This window comes from Apodemus sylvaticus, chromosome 1 (assembly GCF_947179515.1).
Source record: "Apodemus sylvaticus chromosome 1, mApoSyl1.1, whole genome shotgun sequence".
Classification (NCBI taxonomy): domain Eukaryota; kingdom Metazoa; phylum Chordata; class Mammalia; order Rodentia; family Muridae; genus Apodemus; species Apodemus sylvaticus.
The window spans coordinates 41,543,782-41,562,798 of record NC_067472.1 but is presented as its reverse complement, the minus strand read 5'-3'; the positions used below and the strand labels follow the sequence as shown (position 1 = coordinate 41,562,798).

At 39.5% G+C, this 19,017-nt stretch overlaps 1 protein-coding gene across 1 annotated transcript in view; it reads right to left on the bottom strand.

The window, feature by feature from the left end:
- Tmc1 (transmembrane channel like 1) overlaps window positions 1–19,017 on the bottom strand; it is a 193,316-nt gene that overhangs the window by 42,572 nt on the left and 131,727 nt on the right. The window contains exons 9-10 of the mRNA XM_052183581.1: window positions 5,600–5,742; window positions 853–997 (exon numbers count right to left, since the gene is read on the bottom strand). Of these exons, the coding sequence (XP_052039541.1) occupies window positions 853–997; window positions 5,600–5,742 (288 nt within the window). The remainder of the gene's footprint in view (window positions 1–852; window positions 998–5,599; window positions 5,743–19,017) is intronic.

The following is a 19,017-nucleotide window of genomic DNA, read 5'->3' as shown; positions in this document are numbered from 1 at the left end:
TTAGTTGAGAAAAAATAAGACACACAAAAAAAATCTAAGCTAAATCTGAAATCCTGTAAAGTTATCTCTAAATGAGGGTGAATATGGAGAGAAAAAGACAGGTAAGGCTGGAGGGTCATAAGTTTAGGGCCAGCATCTGCTAAATAGCAAGTTTGAAGCTGGCCTGGGCTACATTAAGACCCTTCTATAACATCACAGCATAAAAAAAAATAACAGAGAATAAACGAGAGCAAGAGAGCATACTCTGAAATCACAACACTAGGAGAATCTTCATTCCAACTGGCAGTCTCCCGGTCCTTTTGGGGGTTGGGGGAGAATGGAGGTAATGTAAGGCTTGACTTTAATGAAATAATTTCATATAGCTTACACTGGCCCTTACTTTGTAGCTGAGGTTATACTTGAATTCCAGATACTCCTGCCTCCATCTTCCAAACACTGGGTTCACACGTCTGTGCAACCATGCTCTGTTCTCCCAGTATTGTTTTTATAGCTATTTTCTAAGGCTTTAGAATCAATTTACATACCGAGCCTACATGTTTCTGTAAAGAGCTGGTGAGCACTGTCTGGTGAGCATTATCTGAGCTATCTGATTCTAATATCCAGTGAACTATTTTAACCAAACAACATTATTTTATTACTAAATTTAGAGAAGAAAAGTCACAGAGACAAAAATACAGCTGCTCTGGGTCACAGGATATTTTTGTTGTAATCAGACCCGTGTCCACCTCATGGTCTGCAGCAATGAAAAGAGCATACGTCTGATAACTGTCAAGATATTTGATGACTGATGTAAAATGCCTCCCTATGTTAGTCTTGGAAATCAAAATAAGCTTCTGGGGTCTGTGCCTTTACCTTAAAGTTCATCGTGATAGAATTAAATTTGTTGTCAGCTGTTTCAGGGTTCCCAATCAAATAGTCCCAGCTACAGAACACCTTCCAGCTGAAGTTGAAAGTGTTGTCATCGCCACCGCCATCGTCACCGATATTTTTGGTCATCCTATAAAAGTGAGAGTTTAATTCAGCAACCAGAAAGGAGAAGGAAAGGCAGGCGAGGGAACGAGGAAACAGAAGTCACAGGGAAACTGGAAATGCAACATCTGGGAAACATCTCTAAACAGGTTTACTCATATAAATAGACAATGGGAATGCTGATGTTCCCGTTAATTTTTATGGGTTTTATATTACTTAATTTTCTCATTCTGAGATGATCAAAAACTACTACTCACTGACGATTTAAATACCTATAGAGGCTGGCAGGAAGTTGACAGAATAGATTCTCTAAAGAGAGAAGGTGAGATTATTTAAAGGGTGATATACAAAGCTCCCTGAACTGTACTCTTCCAAAGAAACTGAGACAAAGACTGGATTGTAAAAAAAAATAAAAACAAAAACACAACTCCCCCCAAAACAACAACAATAACAACAACCACAACAAAACAAAAAACAATGCAATAAAAAAAGTCATAGGACCGAGGCAGGAATCATTGGCCCTGCCTTTGCTTACCATCTACGTCCCTCCCTGAGAACCATGACAGCAAAGACTTCATCCTATCCATCAGTAAGTTCCCAGGCACTGATAGCTTCCTAGATTGGTCCTTTTAAAGATATCACACATTGCTTTTAAATAAATAGAAGTCAGCTTGGCACTGGGAAAAGCTTTGCCACTAAACACATACTTCACGAATAGCTTTTTGTATACACGCTTGCTATGGGATTGCTTTCCAGTCTGTCCTTGACATTATAAAAGGGTTGACAATGACAGCTTCACTTTGTAAATACTTGCCATTCACCCTGGATCATGTTTGTGAGAGGATAATTGTGCATTTTGAAACTCCTAAGTCCAGATCCAGCTCATAAAACAGTGACAAGAAATGGAACATGGTGACCTTAGGTCTCTCATACGTCACTGCCTTTCTGTTCCAAGCACCTTTGAAAGAAGGTCAACTGCAGTTTGGAGAGGAGAAGGAGGAACCAGTCAGGTGCTGTGTTGGAACTGCCAGGAGGTCATGTCCCCATAGGCAAGGAACATGAGCCTTTCTCATGCTCTCACAGAGCCTTTAAAGGTGGCCTTAGCATCTGATGTCATCATTAGAAACAGCGAACAATATCATCTGCAGTAAAAATATTATGAAACTGTCTTGTAATATACTTAGGTTTGATAAGGTGGTATTGAAAGGAAAATTTAGCACAAAAGCCTTATCAAAGCATTTTAATTCCAGAGGGACTTAAAATGGACAAAAGATGCTACTTATTTACATAAATTAGTATTATGGGAGAGGGCTTTACTGTGTAGTCTTGGCTGTCTGTTCCCATTGTGTTCTACTTCTACTGTGTCTGTTCTACTGTGTAGATAAAGCTAGCCTTGAACACACAGACATCTGCCTGCCTCTGCCTTCAAAGTGTTGGGATTAAAGGTATGTGCTACTGCCACCCAGCAAGATTAATTTTTAATATGGATCATAAAACTATGAGTGTACCCAGACATGCTAGAGATACATCTTTGTCAGCATAAGATGGATGAATCCTACTTAGAGAACAGGAGAATAAGACTGCAGGTTGAGCAGTAATTCCCAACCTTCCTAATGCTGAATCCCTTTAATATAGTTCCTCATGGTGTGTTGACCCAGAACCGAGTTAATTCATAACTGTAATTTTGCTTTTGTTATGAATAGTAGCATAAATACCTGTATCTGTTTTTCAATGGTCTTAGGGGACCCCTATGAAAGGTTTGTTACACCCCCAAGGGGTCAGGACCCAGAAGTTGAGAATCGCTTAGTTAAAGACTAGTGTTTAAATCTCTGTTCTGGACGAGTGAGCTTGGCCTGGTCATAAAGCCACTGAACCTTAAATTTTCCATCTACTCTGTGAGAATAACTGATATGTCCTCAGCTCACTTCTCAAAACATCCTGGAGGAACAAATTGGTCCAAGGGAAGATGAAGCGCACAGGTGGTAAATAGTGGGTCACAGAGAACTTTTCACCTACAAAAAAAATGGTTTCAAACAAGTCCTAAGGGCAGATGGTCTGCAGTCCTCTTTTATTTAATAGTCTGTAAAATGGTATTAGAGTTATTTTGTAATGTTTAGGAGGTAAAGGTTTTCTCTGGAGATGGAGCTCAGTAGAGTGCTTGCCTCACATGCATGAGGCTTTGCACTGAATCCTCACTATGTCGTAAACCAGGCATGGTTGGACATGCTTGTAATCCCATCGCTCTGGAAGAAGTAACTTCTTCCAGGTCAGCCTGAGATACATGAGACCCTGTCTCAAATAAATAAATAAATAAATAAATAAATAAATAAATAAATAAATAAAATGAGAACAACAAAAACAGAACAGCCACAGGTTTTAATGATATATGGTAAGTATAGGTTAAACAAATACTGATAATTATGTAAAATATAAATGATGGTTTTGTTAAAGATTCAGAAATATGGATATTGCCAATTTTCCCACTTTAAAATTACTTGTGCTGTGCTTGCTTATTCCAGTTTATGATATATGTTGGCTTAGGATACAAATAAGCTAGTTTATGTAGAGAAAACTTTACCACCATTTACAGCTTACATATGACAATATAAGATACAGAAGGATGTTCTAGTCTATTCTATGAGAACTATTATTGACAGGCTCCTAAACAGAAGTGAATATAGGCACTCTAAGGGAACCTTGCGGAAAGGAAGCCTTTGGAAAGCCTCCTGTGCTAGGGTGGCATTAGTAAGCTCCTCATTTGGCATACCTTCATGAATTATTCAGATCTTTCCAGCAGTTTGATAGATGTGAGCTATGCCAGTTAAATCCAGACATTTTAGCTTATAGAATTGCTGTGGGTAATAACATCTAGATTTGAGAAGCAAATAATTTTTAGTTTGAGATTATTAGCCTCAAAATCTATAAAGAAACTGATGGTTTCCTATCTGCGGTGAGCATTACAACATTCATCTGTGCTAGTCTGCCTTTAAAACGTATTTATGTACTGCATTAATGACTGGAATTTCAGATCTGTGGAGATGAAGGAAAAGGGAGGAAATGATGGAAAATTAAGGCAACCAACCACCCATTTGTTGCCAAGAATTCCCATGACTTCAGATCTAAAACAGGAGAGTCCTGGGCTAACAAAGAATTCTACTTTGAATGCTCCAAATATTTTTTTTTATTTTACTTCCTAACTCAGATAATTTAAAGTAGATATTTTCTACCAAATTGTGGGTGAGCGTAAGGAAGTGCAGGCAAGGTGACAATGTTATGATATTCTCTCCATAATTTTAGGAGTCAGGTCTTGCAGAGGTTGAATAAGCTTGGCCCAGGGAGTGGCCCTATTAGGAGGAAGTGTGTCACTTTGGGGGTGGGTTTTGAGACCCTCTTCTTGGGGTCTCAAACTTCCTGGAAGTTAGTCTTCTCCTAACTGCTTTCAGATTAAGATGTAGAACTCTTGACTCCTTCTCCAGCGCCAAGTATGCCTGGAGCCCGCCATTCTTATTGCCACAATAATAAACTGAAACTCTGAACTTGTCAGCCAGTCCCAGCTAAATGTTGTATCCTATAAGAATTGTGTTGGTCATAGTATCTCTTCTCAGCAATGGAATGGGCAGGTCCATGTCTACTCAAGTGATTAATTTCATAAATCCACTATTATCCCAAAAGTATAGAGGATTTGAGTAGGAGGTGGGGGTAGAAAACATGACAAATGATTTGACATGATATCATCTGTTATTCTACCAAATGTTATTTCCAGTGTTGGCAGTGGAAGTGGAAGCCATGAGTATCCTGATAGAGCTAGGTCATTCAATCACATATAACAAGTCACCAAAGCTCCATGACAAGAGGAGGTCCAAAATCAGACTGGCCTGGCTCAAATATGAATAAATTTGAGAGAAAGTGGAGTTAGTACCTAGCCACCCTCTTAAATGGTATCTTTGAGCAAACTTGAAACACCGGTCATACCTCCTGGAACATCTATTCCAACGTGAGCTCTCAAGAAGCAAGAGTTTGCTATATAAGCACCACAAAAATAATCCATGGACAGTCCAACAGACACTAAAGACCTAGTTACCGCACTCAGAAGACAGAATATCACAATGATAATTTTATATGGATAATATGATGAAATGTTAATACTAATTAAGTAAATTATATTATCAAAATTACATATATTTTCTCAGTATTACCACTAAAAGCATTTCACATCTATTGTGCTTACCTTATTCAATACTTTGAATTTAGATAATCTGAATTTTAAATAATTTGAATTCACTTTCCAGAATATTATTTCAGTTGTCACAAGTCTATTAATGCAAAGCATAGTTCTAGGTAATGACTCTTTATTCAGGCCTAGGGGCAGAGCCCAAGGCCTTGCACATGATATGCAAGGACTCCACCACTGATTGTACTTCCAGCCTTGCATGCTGCCACCCTCTGACCCCGTGGAGTGCCCCAAGGCCTGTGTTTGTGTCAACTTTTGATTTGAGGGCATAATAGTTTAACATCAGTGTTGATTCATCTCTTATACACTTACCATTCTCTAAACATGAAATAGTATCAAAATTATATCCAGTTCTCAAAATTATTCTGATTGATTCCATAAATTAGATTAAAAACTTACGCTTTGAGGACAACCAGAAAGCTGTATCCAATGCACATAATCCCCACCAGGAAGTAAGAAAGAGGTAGCCGGAAATTCAGCCATCCGATAGTGCGTTTATTGTCGTAATAGCCATAAAAGAGGACAGAGTACTGTGCCAGGCCCTAAAATCCAACAACAAAACCACTTAGCAGATGCTGTGAAGAGCAACACAAAGGGAAAAAATGGACTCTAAGAGACTTGACCCAGCAGGTGACACAAACAGGTACAGACACCCACTGCCAAATAGTGCCTGGAGCTTTGGGACTCTTACTGAAGAATAGAAGAAAGGATTGAGGGCCCCTAAGGAGGTAGAAACTCCACAGGAAGACCAACAGAGTCAACTAACCTGGACCCTTGGGGTTCTCGGAGTCTGAACCCCTAACCATAGAACATGCCTGGGCTGAACCCAGGCCTCATCGCACATATGTAACAGATGTGTAGCTTAACCTTCAAGTGGGTCCTGAACAACTGGAGTGGGAGCTCTCCAAGAGCTGTTGCCTGTATGTACGGAATGTTCTACTAACTGGGCTGACTTGTGTGACCTCAGAGGGAGAAGAAGCGCCTAGCCTTGCAAAGTGCCAGGGTGTGGGTCATACCCAGGGGGCCCCCAACCTCTCAGAGGAAAAAAGGGGGATGGGGCAAGGTTTGTAGAAGGGGTGGCCAGGCAAGAGGCAGTGAGATCCGGGATGCAAAGTGAATAAGTAAAAATAAATGAATACATACATACATACATATATACATTTTTAAAAATAAAAATTATCTTAGGAAAAATGAATAAGAGTGACATTAACTTTGACTGAGGTCAGCCTAACATGAGCCCTATTGTTCTATTTCGTAGAGTTAATGTTTCAGTCGTCACATTGATTGACAGCTTCTTGATTCAGCGGAACTTCAGTGACATCTAAATAGATACAATTTTTAACCAAGTGTTGGCTTGGCTCCACTGTGGAGCTATTACTGTAAAATGTCCATTGAGTTAAATATCAAAGCAATCATCATGGTACCACTTAAAGAATTTGCATAACATACATGCAGGGGAACTCTCACACTGAGTGTCCATTTCCTGTCACTTCAGACATAATTAAATTGGTTCCCTCTTAACCATAGAGGCTGAGTCTCTGTATCGTTTAGCAAAAGTAAGCAGGTGAGATGATACTGAAACCAATGGGCATCCTTCGGGCACACTGATACCACTCCTTCATAAGAGCCATGCTCATTCTGTGCATATATCATCCCTCCAAATTATCGGCCCGGGTACAGTCACCATCTCTTGAAGCCATCAATGCTGCCCCCGTCCTGGCATACAGACAGAACTTGGAAGTATTCTGATGCTACTTTCTCTACTGTCACCTTTCTCTCTCACACTTTCAATCTTGAAGCATTCTTTCCATAACATCCTATCACATATCCACTCCCTTTGAGAATCGCGTAATTGTTTTGATTTATGAAATAATTGGACAGTCTGGGGGTAATCTTTTTGAAATCAGGTGACTTGCTTTTGAAACTCTTACAAAAGCCAGTTGGCTGTCTTAGATGTCATTTACATCAACCCAATGGTAGGACTGTAAGACCTGCTGTATAGAACGAGGAAATGGAGGCACAGCCAGATAGAGAGAAAAGGGGGAAAGTGCCCTGGCTAATAAGTCCTAGAAGGAGAATGAAGGAAGGGAATTAAGAATGATGACTTAAACAAACATGATGGCTAGCTCCAATATCATCTTAACAAGATCCAAAACTACTTTTTTCAACTTTTGTTTTTAGTACCTTAAGAATCAGCAGAAAATAAAATGTTCACACACACACACACACACACACACACACATACACACACCTCAAATGAGTTTGGGGATTTGACTAGGGCAAGATAAGATGTAAGAGCTATAGGCAAATAATCATCTGCTAAGACCCTCTGTACTATATAGGTCTGTGCCTTCAATTCTTTATCTTAAGAAATGAAGTCCTTCTGTGATGGTTAAGTCTGTGGGTGAGTGGTTGCCAGAAATCCTGTTAAACAGTTTCTGCTGTGTCATTGGACGTGCTTCTGATGATATTAGCATTGGTGTAGGTGAACTTAGTAAAGCGAATTGCTGTTCCCAGCATCGGAACACGATGTCCAATGAGAGCCTGAGTAGAATAAGAATGGACGGAGGGGAAATGTGCACCCTGCCTTTCCTGTCCCAATGCTTGAGCTGGGCCGTATCTTCTCATCACCTCCTGCCTTCAGCCTGCAGCTCACAGAGTGAGTTTCCAGGTGCTCATGATACTTGGAGTTAATCTACAGGCTTCAGAAGTCTCTGGCTTATAGATGGAAGATTATGGGATATATCAGCCTTGATAATTGTGGGTCAATTTTGTAAAATAATTATCTTCATATCTATTACATATGAGTATATTATAAATAATATTCTATAGGTTTTATTAATTTTTAATTATGTGTAATATATGAACACATGTATAAAATGTAAATGTAAACTATATTTCTATGTATATTGGTTATTGGTTATCTACCTGGCAAACCCTGACCAATTCAACCTATCAGAATATTTAGAGTTAAACAATCATACAAACTTCAATTAGGGAGTAAGGAGATAATCTTATGTCCAATAATAAATCAAATAGGGTGAATGGGCAGAATGCCAGTGATACAGAAATCCTCATCCCTGGGAACTGTGTACTGGTGGAAGTTTCTGGCTCCCTCTTGCATGCCAAGTTGTTTTACATTCATCTAGTTGAGGTCTCTTCTTGCCCATCCTGAGCCACTGTGCTGGTTTCTTTATGTCAGGACAATGAGAACAGAATCTGATGAGACCAGACATTTGACCTCTGGTTCAATTTAAAGGTTACATCCTCAGCTCTTTATTTGTTTATATTTTTTTATAAGCGTGGGGCAACACATATCGTTTTCTACACCATTTATTTTTCTCAGCAACCAGCCCTTACCCCTTTCCTTATGCAACCCTGGCAATCTGTAGTACTCACTACAGTAACAGTATCAGCTAATATGTTTTGCTAATAATTTAGTAGCAGTCAATCACCTTATTTCTTCTTACAGAGCTGTCTGATGAACCCTGAGACATTGTTGCTTCTGATCCTGCATTTTTCCACACCCAAATGTTTCTTTCACAAGTATAAATTCTCTAGGTATAACATCCCTAGCCTTTCTCAAATTCCTCACTGCAGCCCAAGGAGCTCAAGGAGCAGAAGCAAGTCTGAGGGGAGAGCGGCTGTGATAAGAGAGAGCTCATTCTTCCCTTCTGGGAGCAAACACTGACTTTGTCTGCCCATGCAAGCAGACACCTGCCTGGGCGCAAGGTCTGGCTGCGGAACCTACTTTTCCATAAAAGATACTGCACTTTTCACACCTGGCTTAACTTTACTGTTTCCTCTGGTTAGCTCACAACTTAGTTACATGATGGAAAAGTTATTTACCACAACATTGCCCCTCAGCTAACGCATATGAATATTCAATAGCTGCTACCCTCCCTGATACATATTTTTCAGGTGAACAAACTCGACCTTGAAAAAGTTATGAGGCAGTTTTTTTCGCCACATCTCATGCATTTGACCACTGAGCTACTCAATTCCCCCGTGCATTCTGTCTCTCAAGATGTGGATTACATTAGCATGATATCTTCACAGGGAAAGAAAAAAATGAGACATGTCATCATCATCAATCTAACAGGAAATGGTCCTTGGACATCCTATTTTTTTGAAAAGGTTTCAAAGTGTTTCACCTCCATATCCATAAATAGTATAGGCTGACATCTTTTATAATTCATAATCCCAATACTACCAGGGTTAAGAAGACATCCTGAAACAGCATGAGAAGAGAACAGAGAGCATCAGGAGCAGCTCACTAAATCAGGCCAACAGTAACTACAAGCAGCTGGGTCATCTACAGCACTTCCCAGTCAGCATATGTTCAAAGCAGTCACTTCATAAATAGTAGATTGTACCAATGTAGGGGAGATGCTCATGTGCATGGGGAAAAGAAAACATGACCGTGCGTGCTGACTATTCACAAAGCTTCCTTCTATTCACCTATTGCTACCCATGCAATTGTGTACATGAGCATCGCTAAATTCAATTTTTATTTCAAAAGCTTTACCAAATCCTTCTTAGGAGTATAGTGATGGTGAGATATGAGTTAACAGTCCTAGGAGAGGAACATCCTCCCCAGACAAGCAGTGGGCAAGCCACGAGCCTTTCCCCTTCCCTCAAAGGCTTTAAATTATAGCGGTGCACATCTGGAAGTGACCAAAATAGCAATGGCTCCTAGGCCAGCCATGGTTATATTCAGTTTGCTCTGTTAGTGGGCTCTGATTTCCCTGCGGGAGAATTCTCTGCTCCACCCCCAAATCTGTGACAGATAAACTACAGCCACAGCCAAGTTTCAGATCAGCACAGAAAATTCCCTTCTAGTTCTATGCAGTATGCTTGTGTGTTCTTGTGTGTTCTATGCAGTATGCTTGTGTGTTCTTGTGTGTTCTATGCAGTATGCTTGTGTGTTCTTGTGTGTTCTAGGCAGTATGCTTGTGTGTTCTTGTGTGTTCTAGGCAGTATGCTCGTGTGTTATTGTGTGTTCTACGCAGTATGCTTGTGTGTTATTGAATAAAACCAGTCTTGAAGGCTGCAATTGGTCTGGCCCATAGTCGCCCATGTATCGCCACAAAAAGAAAGAAAGCTAGAAGATTTTGATTATCTTGTCACTAGAAACTAATGTGTGTTTATGCAATATTTACTGAGAACTTAGAATTTGGCAAATACAGCACAAGAGATAAAGGAGAAAACTGGATTAGTGCTCTCCTTAAGAGTTCTGCATGCAAAATATCCACATTAGAAGTATTGGTGATTTCACATAATTCTAAATAAATAATAGCCCCTGTGAAAGACAAAACTCTATCTCCATAATGGTAAATTTTAAATTTCACCATTTTTAGCAACTCATTAAATTATAGTAACTGCCAAACAACTACTTTGTGGGCAAAAAAGACAGAAAGTTACAACTGGTAGACAATGAAGGTAGGTTTTATGAAGCATGTCACTGAAGGCGGTGACTGTTTTGCAGGAAGTGAGTCCGTCTACGTTTCCACACTAAGGTTTTTTTTGTTTTGTTTTGTTTTGTTTTGTTTAATCTTTTACCTCTTCCAATTAATTAAGAAGGTTGGAAGTATGAGTGAAAGAGAACGGCAAAATCACTTACTGTCCAAAAGAAACAAAGAATGTGGAGGCTGAAAGTACCCAACAGGAGCCTCAGTTAATGTCATAGAACAGCCTGGTCCTTGTGGGAGCTACCATGGGTACCACTGTGTTCCTAATCAGGCCCACTGTCTCCCGCCCAATGCTTTGCTAACCTCTAAGCTTCCTTTGTTCTTATGGAAGCACAGACCCCAAAACCTAGACCAGATGCCATAGGGCTCTTATTTGTTTATTTATTTTGTTGTTTGCATTTTAATTAGTATACAAGGTAATGAGCTTCTCTGTGACATTTTGTTTCATTGTTTCTGTTGTCTTTCCTAGCCCATCCCTGTCCCCAGAACCCCTTCTGTCTAGTCCTCTTTCTCCCCACTAGCTCCTTTGCAAGCTTCATGTTATATGTATTCTATAATCCTACTCTTCTGTCCTCTCCAAACCTATCCTAAGACAACATTTTTCCCTTTCCTGGACCCTAAACCCACATGCAAACATACATATATTTATCTTTCTGTGTCTTAAAACTTTGCTTAACAAAATACTTTTTAGTTCATTTTCCTCTGAATATTGTGATTTCATCTTTCTTTGCAGCCAAATAAAATCCCATGGTGTATATACTCCATTTTTCTTACTTGTTCATCTGTGGCTACCATCAGTGACAACAAAACCTATTAAGGCTGTGAAGGAAAGGACTCCTTGTTCACTACAGCAGGACTATAAATCCATGTAGCCACTATGGAGATAAGTACAGAGACGCTACTCTAAAAACACAAAACTAATATTAGCATATGACACAGTTATACTACTCCTGACATATACTCTGTGTCCTACCATAGTGAGACTTGCTACATGGTTTTTGATGCATAATGTGTGTATTAGAGAGATGAAGCAGGACATAGCCTCCACAATCTATTTCTTTAGCAGATTAATATCAAAGATTCCATTCCTCAAAGCTGTGACAAAAAGCATTTGTTTGGTTGTCTACCTGTGGATCGATGCCCTTGTCTCTCTGCCTCCTGAGCAGGCCAGAGATGCTGATCCATCTTTCTTTGGTTTCTGACTAGTCCATATCAGATATTTATCTTTGGAGCATTTATTTTTTTCCCTCTAACAAAAGAATATCTTCTTAAGCTAGATACTCAAATTAGGTGTTTAAAATATCTATACTGTGCTTAGGATATATAATTTAATTTAGTTTTTCTACCTGCCTGGTATATTATTAGTAAAATATTTTACATGTGGCTGTCAAGAGGTCAGGGAAGTTGTCTGGCATCTTAAAGGTAATGTGTAGTTAGATTCCATCTGGAGTGTATGTGAATCCCATGATGGTGTTTCTTTCATTAACTGCACTGTATTATATATAACTTGTGCATTTTGTAAAAAGTATTTGCATTTTCTCCCCTGGAACCTCCATGCCAAGATACTTTTTGCCCATAATTAACATTATGAGCTCATAGCCCAGTGTCGATGGCATATTTCATTCCATCATGATGATCCACAGGTGAGAATTCGCACATTTCAAACAAATTGGATTCTTTTTCCCTTCTCAGAGAATGGCCCCATGTTACCTCTGCTAGAAACCTGGTGATTTACATTGCTGACCCATTTTTGTTCATAGACTATATCTAGTCACTAGCTAAATCCTACAGTTTATGCCCCATTTTCCCATTGTTACAGAGATTCCTTCTCTGCACTGCTGCCTTTTGAGGGTTCTTCACATGACTGAACCATTCCCAGTCCTGAAGTGTCTGAGAACTTGACTTGTAATTCCAACATTCACACAAACGCTGAGTCTTGGGTTGGAGAGGTGGTTCAGTGGTTAAGAGCACTTACTGCTCTTGCAGAAATCTTAGATTAGTTCTTTACACCCATATCAGGTAGCTCATAGCCACCTGAAACTCCAGTTCCAAGGAACTTGATGCCTTCTTCAGGTTCCACGGGCACCTGTACCCACAGGTGCATGTGTAGAGAAGCAAGCAAATATATAGACGTTAACAAAAACAAATACATTGTTATAAGGTCACACACACACAAATACACATGTACACACACATACATACACACACACACACACACACACACACACAATTATAATCACAAGGGTCTTCACTGAGTATCTCTGTGTGTTTGCAAAATGCTTCAAGATCCTCCTGTATCATCTGCTGTCTCTTGGATACAGTCCGTCTCTGAACATACTGAAATTGCCTTCTTGGGCTGTACCTTCTGCTGACTTTTCAAGAGCCAGTTCTTAAAGAGAAACATTCTCTCAGGATCTTCAGATGCACTGGGCTCCAGGAGTCAACTAGCCCTCCTATCCAGTTGGGAAAGGTGCAATGGCTTCTCTGCTTGGTAAATGAAATTTCCTGGACTTGTTCAGTCCAAAGGTAACTCACTTCTCTAGGGTATAAGCACACCTCAGGGTCAAGTGGCCTAATTAATGCTTCCATATTAGTAAGACCATGTGGCTATGGGTCTCAAATTGATCCTCTAATTAGGTTTCTATAAGCAATGAACATGGAAATTTTTTATGGCTATATGCTTCTCCTTTCCAAATAAATTATTCAAAACTCAGATACGAAGTAACTACAGTTTGACAGACTTCTCTCAAAACTCTATGTAATAAAATTCCAGTAAATTTGAACACTGGACGCATAAAGAAACAGCATTGTACTTTAATATGCCCAAAAGATGGATCTGATCATTTGAAAATGTAGTGTTGCATAACAACAGTTGGTTTTCACAGCCAATTAGACTGTAGCACTGCCATGGGCAGGAAACAAGTTCGTTGCTTCAGCACTCTAGTTTCTCCCATTTGATTTTTTCCCACCAACTGAGGAAGTAGCTTCGTGACAAAGCATTTACCTATACATGTACAAGATATGTAAGGCTCTGGTTTTGATCTCTGGACACATACACATGCATGCACACATAAATACATACCATGCACACATACACACATACACACTCATACACAGATACACACGTGCTTTTCCTTTGCTCTGCACATTGAAGGTTGACTTTTGAATTTGTAAACATATCTTAGTAGGATGTGGGATTATAATCTAATATGTCGCTGTTTAAATACCAGCGAGCTGTACCAGGTGAATTCAGCTTTTCACACAGCCCTCATCACTAATCAGAATATGCTGATGGCATCCCCTCCACTCTCCTCTTATTCAGCTTACCCACCTTTAATCTGTTCAGTCCCTGGGCCTCTCAAAATTTAAGCCTGATGATGTCACAACTCATCAATAACCCACTTAAACTACTTTGAGTTACTATAAGGGAAAAAATATGTAGTGGATTGGAGAGGATCTCATATGGTTTCGCGTTCTTTATCTCCCCACCACAAGCTAGTTGCTATTCTCCTCTACTTACTAGAATGCCCCACCTTTCTCAGGTCAGGGCATCATGCAGACTATGCAGAGTGCAATTCAAAGGTTATTTTCTAAAAAATAGCCTTTCCTTCCATTCACCTCTTTCCTTTTTCTGTGCCAGGTTCCCCAGGACAGTTCTTCCAATACTCGATGTCTCTTTCAGAGCAGTTGGTATGGTTGTGGTCACATTTTTGGGTGTTATTTGACTGCTCTGCTAAATTTTTTATATTCCTGAAGACAGAGGTTTGGTTGGGCGTTGCTCACCTTTGCTTAATGCCTGTCACCTGGCAAACACTTATGGAATGTTTGCAGAATGATGCAAAAGAAGAGTCATTTCTGTTATTACACACAAAGAAAGAATCCTGTTGTCCTGGTGTAAGTACAGCAGACGCCAGCCTCCAAAGCTGTCCATCCTCATCTTTGTCTAGCTAGCTGTGGCTTGACTGAAGTGATAGAATCTGGTATTTGTTGCTAAAGCAAAGGAAGCCATGATGGAGTGTGACATTCCCAATTCCACAGGTCCTGGACAAGATGAAATCTAAAAGCAGCTTGAAGAATCTCTCTCACCAGTTACACAGGTTTTAATGAAGTCTTAGAGTAGCAGAATAAGAAACTAATGAACCAAGAGAAAAATTTAGAATGTAAAATGGGGTTTCAGTTGTCTCTTCCTTTAATGACTCTTTATGAGCCTATTGAGTAAATTGCACTAGATATTGAGAAAATGAAGCAAACATATTAGCTAAGGATTAACATCCCTCAGATACTGCTAATCAGTCATCATGTGCCTACACCACATTCTACCCTGCTCCATGCAGTCTACAACAATGTCATCATACACTCAGATGAGAGGATCCTCACCTCTTCCAGTCATAGAATAACCAAGGAAGACTCACATCTCTATCTAAATGGAAATTTACAAGCTTGGTTTTTTTCCACAAGAAGCATAGCTAGATTTGTTGGGTCATATCACCAAGGGAGGATTATGAAGAACTGCTGACCTAGTCCTGGATTAAGCCCAAACAATGGCTATGCCAAAACATTCATGTTGCCTGTATATTTAACCTGTTAAAGGTCAACAATGGAGATGCTAAGTGCTCTGATATAAACTGAAGGAGTAATGTCACTTCCAAGCCAACAGACTCCTTGGGCAGAGGTATGCTGCTTATATCTCCTTCCAGAGACAGCCTCCAGCTTTTCCACCAGAGTACATATGATGCTTCACACTGAGTCCACATACGATGCATAATGCCAGTCCATTAATTAAACATATGGGGCAGCTACAATAGAACCAGGTTATGGTAGATATGGTGGTTTGAATAGGAATGCCGCTCCCCCATAGAGTCATGTGTTTGAATGCTTGGCCATCAGGAGTGGCAATATTCAGAGGTGTGGCCTTTTTGGAGCAACTGTGGCCTTGTTGGAGAAAGTTATGTCACTGTGGAGAAATGCCTGGACAGTGTCATGCTTCTCACCGTGATGATAATGGATTAAACCTCTGAAACTCTAAGGAGCTCAATTAAATGCTTTTCTTTATAAGAATTGACATGGTGGTGGTGTTACTTCACAGCGATGGAAATCCTAAGACTGTGGAGTAATGCAGATTCTCCCAAATAGTCTTTCCTCTTCAGTTTCCTTTCCAGCTGTCAGATCCACTGCTAATTTGTGGATGTTTTATTTATCTATCTTTTGCTTCCTTCTCCTTTCTTCTCCATAAGAATTTCCCTCAAAATACCCTCTCATGTATTATAGATTTTTGCCTATTTCTCAAGAACACTAATGCCATTTGCCTTTTAAAATTGACTCTCTAAAAATAAAGATGCATTTGAACTACTGAGATATGGGATAAATTATTCTACATGGACAACACAAAAATCTCTCAGAGTGTGCAATACAATAAGAAAAGAGGAAACTGACATGAACTACATCTCAAAGTAAGCACAGTTATTCTGAAAGATTATTTATAAGAGATGTTGACACTGGTTAAGAAAGAAACCAAACCCCCATCCAAGAGCTTTCTACTATTGCAAACCAAGGTCCTTTAAGGACAAGCTTCAAGGCTGGAATATGACAGAACTAGGCTTGAGATGAGATTAAAGTAAAGCACACAACTTGACATGGAAGTCCACCAGATTTCAGTTAGAATTCCAGTGCATCCCTTAATTATCTGTGTTGTCTTTGGCAACTGTAAAAATATTAATAGCTTCTTTCTTGAAGGCTGGTTATGAAAATAAAATGTAATGTTAAATGCCAAATTTAATTTTTATGATTATGTTATCTCTTCTCTCCTGACCTTCTAAAGCCTTCTTCTAACTCCCACATCCTTATGACCTGTGGAAAAATGGAAGACAAAGCCAACTCATTGTTTCCCATCCACACTCTACAAGATGCTCCCAAGCTGAAAAACTGACTGTATTCCCTTTTATTCTAAGCATATTTCCTCAATGCTGTGATCTCAGTGTGATCTCAATGCTGTGTCTATTGTCAGCTTAAGCACCTTCCAAATTCTACCTTTCCCTCCCCTCCTTCCTTCCTTTCTTCCTTCCTTGCTTCCCCTTACTACAGTATTGAAGCTATGATTTCTCCCCTTTTTCCCACCTCATCATTTTGTCTTGAAATATCCTGTCAACAGAGATATCCTCTTTGTTACGAGTTGCTGCAGGCCGTATCTTGTCTGCTCACCCCCAACACCCAAAGCCCATGTGTTAAAGGTCCTCAGGCTGAGATTGGTGGGAGATAGTCTCTAAGGGGAGCTGCTTGTTGTGATCATCAGAAAGAAAATCTTCAATTGGTGTTGACTCTTCTTCCGCTTTTTTCTTTGAGGAATGAGGTGAGTAGTTTGTTCCACAAGCTACTCCCTACCATTGTCATCAGATGCCCAGAGCCACAAGTCTATCTGACCTTGAAATAAACTCTCAAGAACAATAAACAAAATAAATCTTTTCTCTATAGTAATTATCTCTATATAAATTGATAATCTCTATATAAATTAATATTCTCTTAGAGTGACAGAATGATGATTAACACAGACTTAAGTTCATTTTTTTCTCATTCTACTAATTCTGGTTATAAAATTTCTGCTTACTTGGTTTATAGCATACATATTACATAGTCTATTTCTTGCAATTTTAATAGAGTTCCCTCCTGAACAGTAAGACCTATCATTTGGTGCTCAATGAAAGGATCAAAACTACCTTGCTCTGTGGATGATATTTTGTGTCTCTGAGGAATCATAACACTGGTTATTCTCACATGTGTTACATGATACTTGTCTGTTACTAATTAGAAGCATTGATAAGTTGAGGAAAATGCTTCCAAGTGACAGAGCTGAACTGGAATTGGAACTCCAAGATTCCCAAATGAGGTTTAGTAAATTAGAAGCTACTTACAACATCCCACTCATCCCACCCGTTTTTCTGACCCTTTTTATTTAGCAGATTCTTCTACCACAAGAGGTCATACTTGCATCTGCTTTTAATGTTTTGTAAATGCAGACTTAAGGACTTTCTTTTCTTTCTTTGCCTGGGTAGAAAGGCCTAGCTAAATTGACATGGAAGAAATAATCTAATCTATGGCCTAACTGTCCATCTACCAGTCATCTCTAACCCAGACCCAAGCACAGTTTGTAGAAGCTGCCCTTGGCTACTTTGTAGGTTCTTCTACCACCCTTCACCTCTTTTCTTCTACTCTTTCAAACCTCTAACACTAGATAAGAGAGAAAAAAAGAGAGAAGAAAAGAAAGAGATCCCTGAATAAAGTCCAGATTGGAAAGCGGAAATGCAATTGTTAAACTACTTCCTGCTAATTAGTAGCATCAAGGGCCTTGGGGGAAGCATGATCTTCACTGTCATGATATTTAATTTCTTGTAGTCTTCTTTGCGCACAACTTGCCAAATTGCAACCATAAACAACCAACAACCAAACCACAGCAACCCTACCTCTCAGGGCCTGAGCATTTATATACCTTCTGAAGAGTCTCCAGAATTCCAAGCATCAGATAATCACAGAAACTACCTGCATCTGGTGAAATCACTCTCCTGCCAGAGTACAAGGCAAATCATAATCAGCTGCTGTGGACAATCTGAAGAATCCCCATATCCCATACCTGGGATTAAAATGAAAATATATTCTTATAGTTATGTTTCTTAAACCAAAACTCAAGAATTGTCACTACACTCTTTTTCTTCCTCGTGTCTTTGGAAGCCAGAATGCAGAGCTTCTTCTCTGAGGAAGTGTGGTGGGATTCTGGACTCACCTTGTGATATAGAGAAAATTTCTCTGTGAAGTCACTGTTTAGATGATTGAGTCAAAGCCCAGGAAAGAAAAGTAAGAAATCTGCCTTTGTATTTGAGGGGCTGGCTTGGAAATTGCAAGTTTACTATCAAAGTAGAAAATGTGATCCAAAAAAAAATTTTAAAAAAGAAAATGGGATCAAACCTCTTCCGTTCCTTCCCTTTGGTTGGACACAGAATTGAACAAAGCCAATCAATTTTCTAGAAACATCCATGAGAATTCTACTGAAAGCTAGGACAGAAATGTTGCTGCTGGCACACACGACATGGGTAGAAATTTGATTAGGGCTTGCTCAGCCAAAGACCCTGATCTCACTTTTCCTCATATTTAGAATGTTGGTCATGGGTAGATAATTTCTACAGTAACTCTGTGTATGAGATTCTCCTACTTTCCTAATTCCAACTTAAAATTCTAGTTGCTTCAGGGCCCTCTAGCAGTTCATATAGAAACAATTTCTAGCTTCAGCCTGGGCTAAGAATCACAGCTCTGTCATTTATTACCTGAAGAACTGAGGAAAAAAATTGCAAAGTTCAAGAG